The sequence below is a fragment of the Arvicola amphibius genome, chromosome 5 (assembly GCF_903992535.2).
Source record: "Arvicola amphibius chromosome 5, mArvAmp1.2, whole genome shotgun sequence".
In the NCBI taxonomy this organism is placed as follows: domain Eukaryota; kingdom Metazoa; phylum Chordata; class Mammalia; order Rodentia; family Cricetidae; genus Arvicola; species Arvicola amphibius.
Genome location: NC_052051.1, coordinates 64,307,124 through 64,319,119, shown reverse-complemented (window position 1 = coordinate 64,319,119; position 11,996 = coordinate 64,307,124). Strand labels below are relative to the sequence as shown.

The 11,996-nt window shown below is 34.4% G+C and overlaps 1 protein-coding gene across 1 annotated transcript; it reads right to left on the bottom strand.

The window, feature by feature from the left end:
* On the bottom strand, nt 1-930 carry LOC119815246 (olfactory receptor 4K3-like). Its single transcript, XM_038331406.1, has one exon. The coding sequence runs from the start codon at nt 928-930 to the stop codon at nt 1-3; it is 930 nt and encodes a 309-aa protein (XP_038187334.1).
* Between the last annotated feature and the right edge of the window lie 11,066 nt (nt 931-11,996).

The following is an 11,996-nucleotide window of genomic DNA, read 5'->3' as shown; positions in this document are numbered from 1 at the left end:
TTATTCCAAAACTGACATGTGATTAATCAGCTTTTTTATGGCATTCTTGATATCTTTATTTCTTAATGTATAGATGGCTGGATTCAAGAGAGGTGTGATGACTGAGTAAAATACAGCAAGAAACTTGTCCACCCAAGTGATACTGACAGGCCACAGATAGATGAAAATAACAGGACCAAAGAATAGCACAACTACTATAATATGGGAGGTACAGGTAGAGAGTGCCTTTGATGAACCATCTTTAGAGTGAAGCCTAACAGTTAATAGAATGTAAATATATGATATCAGCAAGAGAAGGAAGCAAGTTGTTGCTAAAACACCACTGTCAGCATTTATCATGATTCCCAGATTATCGGTATTCATGCAGGCTAATTTCAACACCAAAGGAATATCACAGAAAAAGCTGTCTATCACTCTAGGTCCACAGAAAGGTAGCTCCAAAATCAAGATCAGTTGACTGACGCCATGCACAAATCCAATGATCCATGATATTAAAACGAGCCAGATGCACTTCTGTCTGTCCATGATGCTGGTGTAGTGGAGTGGCCTACAGATGGCCACATAACGGTCATAGGCCATTGTTACAAGAAGCACCATCTCACCCCCTCCAAAGAAATGCACACAGAGGATCTGGCTCATGCAGCCGCAAAAGGAAATTGTTTTATTTTCTTGTATGAGATCTGTGATCAGTTTGGGGGTAGTAACTGAGGAAAGGCAGAAGTCAACAAATGAGAGATTGGCTAACAGGAAGTACATAGGAGAATGAAGATGATGATCAGTGATGATTAAAATCACCACAAAGAGGTTGCCTACCACAGTCATCAGGTAGAGGGTGGAAAATGGCAGCAGGAGGAAGATCTGCACGTCCCTTGAGGTACAAAGTCCCTGAAAAATAAATTCAGGCACCAGAGTCTGGTTTGTTTCTTCCATATAGTAATCTGTGCTCCAGTAGGTGTGAGTGACAGAGCCTAAGAATAGAAACAATGACCAAATGTTACAAGTCGAGTAAGCAGAAAAGATAACAGATTATATCTTGGTATTGTACCCAATCAAAATTAACACAACTCTTTTATGTTTATATATTCTTTCTAATCAGGGAATATTCCTAAATATAGCAAAAAACTTTACACACCTGACAGGTAATCTATATAGGTATGTAAATGAGTATATTGTTTAAAAATATCAGTAGGAAATATTCTATTTACATTTTCCAAGCCTTAAATCTAACTTTTTGTCATGAACTCAGGGTTGTTTTCAGTGAATATCTGGGAAATTTTTATAGCTTCTTCACGTGAGTGTCACAATAACAGAATGAAAATTCATTGACATATTTTAAGCATAAACAGAATATCCCTAGGCACAAATCTAGTTTTGCCTATGCTATAAGATACAGAAGTAAACTCTATTAAAAAGTATGTTAAAAATTCTTCATCAAATAATTTGAGAATTCATGTGCTCAAGACATGTTTTTAGCATTATGTAATTCCTTGAACCAATATCGGACTTACTCACTGAAGTGTATGTCTGAACAATTATGTATCTCTAGGCTTGAAGGTTGTTACAGACTTTCAAATTTAAATGGTGAGATTTCATATAAAAGTTTGCATAATTTATGAAAGTGCTTTCTCTGCCTATTTTTCTTTTTCCTTTTTCCCTTTCCTCCTTTTTGCCTCTTTCTCTTTATTTCTTTCTTTCTGAATCTTAACATATATACTACATTTAGTTTTGAAATTGTAAGATTAAAATATCAACAAATTAGAGGGTATTTTGTGATTTCTTTGTTAAGTACTAGAAACATTATACAATAGCAATAATATTGATTTTAAGTGGGAATCAGCTCTATAAAGTAGTAATACCATAGTGTAGAATGACATCTCTCTGTTTCCAAATATCCAATATTACTTCCAGATTGTGACATAAATGACAGGAATTTTGATTTTGAAAAGTTCAAGAAAATTAATGGTATTTTTAAAACAAGATAGTTTGCTATTCAATGTTTACTTATACAAATAAGTAGAAAATGACCAATTTAAGTAGTAATAATGCTGAGATTTACATGAAGTTAATTTTATGGTGTTCAAAATTGAGAATACTTAACCCTTTGACTATCAATAGTAGTTTCACATATCTTTTTCAATTGGTAAATTCTCAGTGAATTATAACTATTCTACTCTCTATCATTGTCATCTCACTCTCAGTTCTAATAACTACTTCCCTAATGTATTTTCTGTATCTTGAGAAAATAGAGCATCTAAAAATCAACAGGTAATAAGGTATCATTAGAATAAGTTTAGTGGCCTGTGAGTACAATGTTTTTCTGTGTTGAGAAACTTGAAACTTTTAAGGTTACCCTAAGAGATCATTAGTTCTGAGTATATCAAACAGCTTTATGTTTCCAATTGTCTTAGGGACCAGTAGGAATGTGAAACTGTAATATTTTTGACAAGCATAACAATAAGAAAAACTCATGCAAGATTTAAAAGAAAATGTGGTACTATAAACATTCATAAACCAAACCTTAAATTAGTAATTGAAATGAAAACTGAAACTACAACAGTTTATGATGTACTCATGCCACAAGAATAACCTAATAAAACATATCTTGCCTTTTCGATGATGTTTCCTCTAATTTTCCCCAGATACTGAAAGTATTACATTTTTGGTTTTGCTATGGCCAGTGTTGCTGAGATGTTTCACCTCTGTGTGGCTTATATACATTCACAAGTCTTTTCTGCCTTGGAAAGTTTCCCATTCTGCACATTAAATAGGACAATGAAGTTGGAAAGCCTTTTGCTTTCATAATCCTTGGGGATCTCTAGCCTCCAACTTCTCTTGAAGTGAACACGAGAGTTCAACAATAAAAATATTCCTTTATATATAAATATTGTATAATTGTGAGTTATCATTCTCTATCTGTTATGACAACTTGCAAGTTAAAAGATTAATCACATGAGACAATGTGGTGGCATAACAGTTGAAGTCACTTGTTGCCAAGCCAGATGACCTGAGTAAATCTTAGGGATCCACAGATATGCTGTTTCAGCAGTATAAGTACATACATTCATAGCTACATTCATAACACATGCACCCACATGAATAAATATGATAAATATTTGAACAATAGAGAAAATGTTTGTAGTTTTGCAGTTTATGTATCTATGTAGACAATTATTTCCATATCTAGAAATGTCAAAAGAGACATTTTTCTTTCTCACTCTCTTTTGATATTTTATGATCAACCCTTACCACACTTATGAATCAGACAAATAGTCTCATCTTAGATTGTACAATTTGTCTTTATTTTCAAATTTATTTCATTATATATGCTTAAGGTGACATTATATTTTAATAGACACACATATAGAGAAATTGCATATTTATGTTTATATAAAATATGGGTATGCTCAATCCATTTAAATCTCTTTTTCACTTTTTATCAAATAATTCTACTTCATTAAAATAGTTTTCATTTAATAAATTTTTCAAAACAATTTATTTTCAACTCTTCATGTACTGTTCTATAGAAACATTATTATATATGAAACTAGCTTTAATAGCAAAGTAATTGTAGACTTCAATATACTCCTAATCTTTTATATAATAAATTTATTATTATATATGTTTCTCCAAAGTATATTTATTAACTGTAATCTATTATGTTTGCTATATTATAATGACCTGCAAAGCCTTACATATAACTCTCCATGTTTTCTGTCAATCTGTGATTTCTTTTTGATTTTTATTGCATTTATGAATATGCATACACTTGTGTATTTTATATACATTTATAACCCCAAATATAATCTTCTCAGTCTGTAAAATGTGACTTGTATGTATGTTTTTTGACTTTTGGTCACTGGTCAACCAATTGTTGTTTTCTTACCTAGGGGGAGATTTACACCTCTTATACCCAGCTTTATTCAATTGTCTATAGCATTTTGTGCATGTAGGGTTAAAGTCTTCTAGGCTTTTCCCCATCCAGGTTGGTCTCTATTTATTGTAGACTTTGTTCACCCTATCTTTGGGCAATCATGGGGGTAAGATTTTTAAGATGGAGGTTTTGATGTTACTAGGAGACATAATCTCATAGCAAAGTCCCTAATTCCTTAACTCTTACAATGATTCTGCCATCTGTTTTTTAATGTAGAAAGATAGATTAGATAGATTATAGATGGATAGATAGATAGATAGATAGATAGATAGATAGATAGATGATAAATAGATATAGATGATAGATAGATGATAGATGGATAGATAGATAGATAGATAGATGATAGATAGGTAGATAGATAGATGATAAATAGATAGATGATGGATAGATGGATAGATGGATAGATGGATAGATGATGGATAGATGGATAGATGATGGATAGATGGATAGATGATGGATGATGGATAGATGATAAATAGATAGATGATAGATAGATAGATAGATGATAGATAGATAGATAGATGATAGATAGATAGATAGATAGATAGATAGATAGATAGATAGATGATGGATAGATGTATAGATGATGGATGATGGATGATGGATGATGGATGGATGATAGATAGATAGATAGATAGATAGATAGATAGATAGATAGATGATAGATAGATGATAGATAGATAGATAGATAGATAGATGATAGATAGATGATAGATAGATAGATAGATCCCACATGAATTTGGAGCTCATTTGGCTTAGTACACTACCTCTCAGAATAATGGGGGATTAAAGGTGTGTGCCACCAGTGCCTAGCTTCTATGGCTAAATAATGGCTTAGCCCTGCACTTTTATCTTTATATTGGTGATGCTAAGTTTATTTATAAGAGGTGCCAAAATCTATTAGTATAAAAGATGAACAGAGTGAACATGGATAGAGGGATGTTCAGAAATACTGAGACTTGACACAGATTATGGTTACCTAAGACTCCTTTATAAGTGTAGAAACCTCACATAAATGCCTACTAGCTAGATGGATATAAACTCTAGTAGTACTGTGAAACAGAGTGGTTTAATTTTCAAAGAGCAGGGCAACCTCATCCCCAGGAAAACCATACACAGTTTGTTTCACATAGTAATAATTGTATAGTATGGTGTTAACATTCCTTGAGAGTATAGAATTCACTAGTGAAACCATCTGGGTCTGGAGTTTTCTTGGATAGGTAATTTATAATTGTGTTTCAGCTTACTTCTCATCAGTATCCTATTAAAATTGTTTATCTTCATTTGGTTTAATTTTGGTAAGTCATTTGCATCTAGGAATTTTTCTCTGATTCAGTTAACAATTGTCTGCTATGGTCTAGTCAATGGTGTAGTTTCCTGAATTAAGGTAACCTTAAAAACTGCATAGAAATCTGCATGACTGTTTCAGAGGTCTGCACATAGCACATGTTAGAAGGCATACCCTGTACCTTTTGCTACCAAGACTGCTATTTATTTGTACATTAATTTCTTAGAAATATTAACTACAAATTACTGAAAAATTATATACTCTGTGCTATTGTATAATTTCCTTTTTCAATCTTTTTCTTATGATCAGATTTCTACCAATGTTCTTTTTAAAAGTCTGCATCTATGTGACAGTCTGTACCATCCCTTTGTTTATATTTGTACATGCTTGTGTATGTGTGTGTCTATATTTTTGTGTGTTTGTGTATCTCTAACTATAACCTAGCCCATTTCTATTAGTCTTTCATTTCTTTGGTTAGTGTTACCCCTGGATATTTTGTTATTTATGGCTATTGTGAAAAGTGATGTTTATCTGATTTCCTTTTCAGCTTCTTTATCATTTGTGTATGTAACAGCTACTGATGTCTTTGAGTTGATTATGTATCCTGCCATATTACTGACGGTATTTATTAGCTATAGTTGGTCCCTGGTAGAGTTTTTGGTATCGTTTATATATACTATCATATCATCTGCAAATAACAAAAGTTTAACTTCTTCCTCTCCAATTTGAATCACTTTGATCTCCTTTCATTGCCTTATTGCTATAGCCAGAATTTCCAAAATCTGTTGAAGAGATAGGGAGAGAGTGGACAGTTCCTAATTTTAGTGGAATTAAACTCGCTTTGAGTTTCTCACCATTAAATGTAATGGTGTCTGTTGGCTTACTGTATATTGTTTTTATTAGATTTATATATATATTCATTGTGTCCCTGATCTTTCCAAGACCTTTATCATGAAGGGGTGTTGGATTCTGTTGAATGTTCTTTCAGCATCTAATGAGGTGATCATATGGTTTCTTTTATTTCAGTTTGCTCATAGGATGAATTACAGTGATAGATTTTCATATGTTGCATCATCTTTGAATCTCTGGGATGAGGCTGACTTGATCATGGTGCATGATTTTTTTGATGTTTTCTTGAATTCTGTTTGCCCATATTTTTTTGAGTATTTTTACATCTAACTTCATGCATGAGATTGGTCTATAATTCTCTTTCTTGGTTGAGTTTTTTTTTGTGGTTTTGTTGTCAGGGTAATTGAAGCCTCATAAAAATAGACTGGCAATGTTCCTTCTGTTTCTATTATATGGAACATGTTGAGGAATATAGGTATTAGCTCTTCTTGGAAATTCTGATAGTTTTCTGCACTAAAACCATCTTACCCTGGGCTTTTTCTGGTTGGGAGGCTTTTGATGACAGCTACTATTTTCTTACAGTTTATAGATCAATTTAAATTGTTTACCTGGTCTTGATTTAATTATGGTATATGACACCAACCAGGAAATTGTTCATTTCTTTATGTTTTCCAATTTTGTGGATTAAAGGTTTTTGTAGTATGACATAATGATTCCCTGGATTTTCTCAGTGTCTGATGTTATGACCTCCTCTCCATTTCTGATTATATTAATTTTGATGTTCTCCCTCTCTACTTTTGATTATTTTGGATAAGGGTTTGTCTATGTTGCTGATTTTTTTTCAAAAACTACCTCTTTGTCACATTGATTCTTTGAATTGTTTTCTTAGTTTCTAATTTATTGATTACAGCCCTCAATTTAATTATTTCCTGTGTTCTAGTCCCCTAGGTGAGTCTGCTTCTTTTTCTTCTAGAGCTATCAGGTATGCTGTTAAGTAACTAATGTGAGCATTCTCCACTTTTTAAATTGATTTTTGAACTATACATTTTTCTCTGTCCCTTTCCATCCCTCTCACCTCCCCTTCACCCTTCTATCATGGTCCCCATGCTTCCAATTTACTCAGGAGATATTGTATTTTTCTACTTCTCATGTAGATTACATCCATGTATGTATCACTTAGGGTCCTCTTTATTGTCTAGGTATTCTGGAATTGTGATTTGTAAGCTTTTTGCTTTATTTTTAAAAACCAGTAATGAGTGAGTATATAACAGGGATTGGGGACCCTTTGTTTGTCCCTTCTTCCCAGCTAGCTTACACCAGAAATAACTACATAGAAATTGTATTAATTAAATTATTGCTTGGCCCATTACCTATAGTTTCTTATTGGGTAACTCTCACATCTAGATTTAACCCATTTCTAATAATGTTCCTTCTGTTTCTATTATATGGAACATGTTGAGGAGTATAGGTATTAGCTCTTCTTGAAAATTCTGATAGATTTCTGCAGTATCACCACGAGGTCATGGTTTACTGGGAAAGATTCAGCATGTCTAATTCTGGCAGCTCCATGGCGGTTCTCTCTGACTCTGTTTTCTTCCTCCCAGAATTCAGTTCTGTTTTCCCTACCTACCTAAGTTCTGCCCTATCACCAGGCCCAAAGCAGTTTCTTTACTAACAAATTAAAACAACACAAATACATTAGGACCTCCTACACCATTGCCCCTTTACAGTTTAAACAAAAAGGAAGGCTTTAACTTTAACATAGTAAAATTACATATAACAAAACAGTTATCAAACAAGAATTAGTTACATTATTTATATCTATTTTATCTTTTAGCATAACAAATGAAAATGATACTTATAACTATCTATTCTTCAAATCTATCAAAGACTTCTGAAAGATATAATATTTCCTATTTCAACTGGAAGTAAACAACTTTCTAAACTCTAGAAATGACAGAGACATCTCACTGCCTGGACAGTCACGCAAAGTTCTTCTGTACCATTGGGACATCCATCTTCAGCCTTCAGGCCCATAGTGCCCAGCAGACATTTCCATGAAGCAGGAAATATTAAGAAAGTTAAGTCACTTTCTCTTGTGTCCTGCAGAATGTCTCGCAGACTTTTTCATGAAGCAGGAACCCCAAAGGATCATCTCAACTTTAGGCAAGTTCAGCAGTCATCTCTCTGTGGGTTCTTCATGTCTAGTTTTTGCAACAGTCCTGGCAAGAGCAGTTTCTTGCCCAAATGGCTAACCAACTCCATAAGGAGCCTCTTTGATGCCCATCTTCCTCTTGAAGTAGATTGGTGCTGCCAGGAGCAGACATGCCTTATTGTTATGAAAAGCTCTAAGTTATTAAAACATTAAATGTCATATTCTGTAGCCTTTGAAAGATATGAAGAATGCCTATCTAATTGAAATATATCTCTATATATCTAGAAAATCTAACTAACCTGACTACAAGCTTGATTATTATAGGTGATTATCCATTAACAACCTGTATTTCCTAATTATACATTACATTTTTTTTCTTCCTCATTTTTTTTATTAAAGATTTCCATCTCCTTCCCTCCTCCTCCCCCTTCCCTCCCCTCCCTTCCACCCATACCCCCTCTCCACCCCTCTCCAAGACAAAGAGCCATCAGGGTTCCCTTCACTATGTTAAGTCCAAGGTCCTCCCAGCTCCCCCTAAGTCCAGGAAGGTGAGCAACCAAACTGACAAGGCTCACAGTGAGCCCGTACATTACATTTTTTATATGGTTTATTTTTTTATATTTAAAAATTTCCATCTACTCCCCTTCTCCTCCCCCTTCCCTTCCCTCCCCTCCACCCATAGCCCCCCTCCCTCCCTCTCCAGGCCAAGGAGCCATCTGGGTTCCCTACTCTATGTTAAGACCAAGGTCCTCCCAACTCCCCCCAGGTCCAGGAAGGTGATCAACCAAGCTGAGAAGGCTCCCACAGAGCCCATCCATGCAGAAGAATCAAAGCCCAGCACCTTTGTCCTTGGCTTCTCAGTCAGCCTCCACCTTCTGCCACATTCAGAGAGTCTGGTTTGGTCTCATGTTCCATCAATCCCATTCCAACTGGAGTTGGTGATCTCCCATTAGTTCTGTCCCACCGTCTCCATGGGTAAATGCACCCCTCACGGTCCTGACTTTCTTTCTCATGTTCTCCCTTCTTCTGCTCCTCATCAGGACCTTGGGAGCTCAGTCCGGTGCTCCAATGTGGGGCTCAGTCATTTTCTTCATCTATCGCCAGGTGGAGGTTCTATGGTGATATGTAAGAAATTCATCAGTATGGCTATAGGAACTGGCCTTTTCAGGCTCCCTCTCCTCAGCTGCCCAAGGAACTAGTTGGGAACTACACAGTCACAATACCTTAATCAAGAGCAGAAATACAAATAACAAAATTGACCTTAAAATTATATCAACAAAACAAAATCCATACCAATACAAATTATTCATATGTATATCATATCCCCCTTTAAATGTAAAAGAACATTTATAAACAATATTTGGGAATATGGGCACAGTTTTTTTCTCTCCAAACTGCTTCGTGCTCTATGGGTCTCTTTTTATTACTTTCTTGCTGTATTGTGGGAAAGCACATTCAAATATTATAAACAGATTGTCCTTTCAGTTGTGGAATAAAATATAGCAAAATTCTGAATTCATATGAACAGTTAAGGCTTGAAAACTGACAGATTATATAAATATGAGGTAACTAATTTTGTGATGTAATTTGTCTAGCATTTTTATTTCTATGTGGCTGCAATCTCCACAGATAAACTCAATGTCTTCTGTTACAAAGATTACATTAGGATTCATATATAATGACATATATTATTTTTATTCTGCCCTGCCATAGGCAAAAGCAGATTCTTAATTAATCAATGGTAATAAAAAATATTCAAAACATACAGAGGGGAATCCCACTCATCTCCTTTTTTCTGTCTATATAAAGGGGAAGGTTTTAACTTTAACATAGTATAATTACATATAACAAAATAGGTTTTAAGAAAAAAATTACATTATTTTTTGTGAGTCTATAGTTTCATATCCAATTTAACATTATTGTAACTAAGGAAAACTGCAAATTTCCATCTTCAACTTCATCAAAGACTATCAGAAGATTATAATATTAACTAAGTAAACAGGAAATACATTTTAAGCAGCTTCTAAAATTCTGGAAATGACAGAGACATCTTGCTGCTTGGAAAATAGAGTTATTCTGTAACATAGTGGTTTCCATCTTCAGCCTACAGGCTCATAAAATCTGGCAGACTTTTCCATATAGCAGGAAATTTCAAAGTGAGTTCATTCACTTTCTTCATGTCCTGCAGAACAACTGGATGTTTCTTCTTTGAAGCAGGAATCCTGAAGGACCATCCTACCTTCTTTAAGCATGTTCAGCAGTCATTTTTCTGTGGGTTCTGCATATCCAGTTTATACAGTATACCACCAGGAAGTCCAGGCAAGAACAGTTTTTTTTTGCCCAAATGGATAGCTTTCTCACATTAAAGACAAATTCCATAACAAGTTTCTTTAATGCCCATCATCCTCTTTATAGTATTCGTGTTGCCAGAAGCAGACATGTCTCACTGTCAAGAAAAGTTTAAGTTCTTAAAATATTTTAAATGCCATGTTCTTTAGGTCTTTAAAGTGTTGAAGATTATCTATGTAACTGAAATATATCTCTACATATCTACATAGAAAATCAACTAATGTGTCTAAAAGTTTGACTATTATAAGTCTGGGGAAGATATGGGGTAAAGTGAGCAGTCCTCCATTGCTGGTGGGAGTGCAAACTGGTCCAGGCCTTTTAGATATCAGTATGGTGAATTCCCAGAAAAGGTACAACATACAACAAGACCCAGCAATAGCACTTTTGGGTATATGCCCAAAGGATGTTCAATTGTGCCACAAGGACATGTGCTCAACTATGTTCTTAGTGGGGTTGTTTGTCATAGCCAGGACCTGGAAACAACCTAAATATCCCTTGACTGAAGAATGGATAAGGAAAATGTGGTACATTTATACAATAGACTACTACACAGCAGAAACAATAATAACATTTTGAAATTTGTGGGTAGATGGATGCATCTAGAAAACATCATATAGAGGGTAGTAACCTAGAACTCAAAAGACAAATATCATATGTACTCACTCATAAGTGACTTTTAGAAATAAAACAAAAAAGCCTACAATTTACAACCCCAAGAACATAGAAAACTGTGAGAACCCTAAGAGAGACATACATGGACCTAAACTACATGAAAAGTAGAAAAACACAAGATCTCCTGAGTAAATTGGGAGCATGGGGACCAAGGTAGTAGGGGATGGGAAAGAAAAGAGCAGATAAAAGTATATAGCTCAATAAAACCAATAAAAATGTAATCTATAGTTAAGAAAGAAATACAGATTAATGCATATTCATGTATAATAATGCCATATTTTAAAAGATGGTAAGATTGATAAATAATTCTGAGTGGGTTTTGTTTTTGAGACAGGGTTTCTCTGTAGCTTTGGAGCCTGTCCTGGAACTAGCTCTTGTAGACCAGGCTGGTCTGCCTCTGGAGTGCTGGGTTTAATGGCAAGTGCCACCAACACTCAGCTTAAAGAGGATTTTGTTTCTAGTAGTCTAAGCAAAGTGACCTGCACAAATCTGGGGACACAGGTGATGTGTAATAACATCTGATCATTATTTTTGCAACAATATTATTATTAACTACTCTTCAATATATAAGTATATTATGCAGAGCTATTACTCATTCTAGTGATAAAACTGTATTACAAGTTTCAATTTATTATTCTAAAGGCATTTTCATGTCCATATACTAATTACATCACATAGATCCCAGAAACAAGTTGTTTGTATAAAATGGTGTGTACACAATGAATTTACTGATAATATAAGATGTCTAAAGA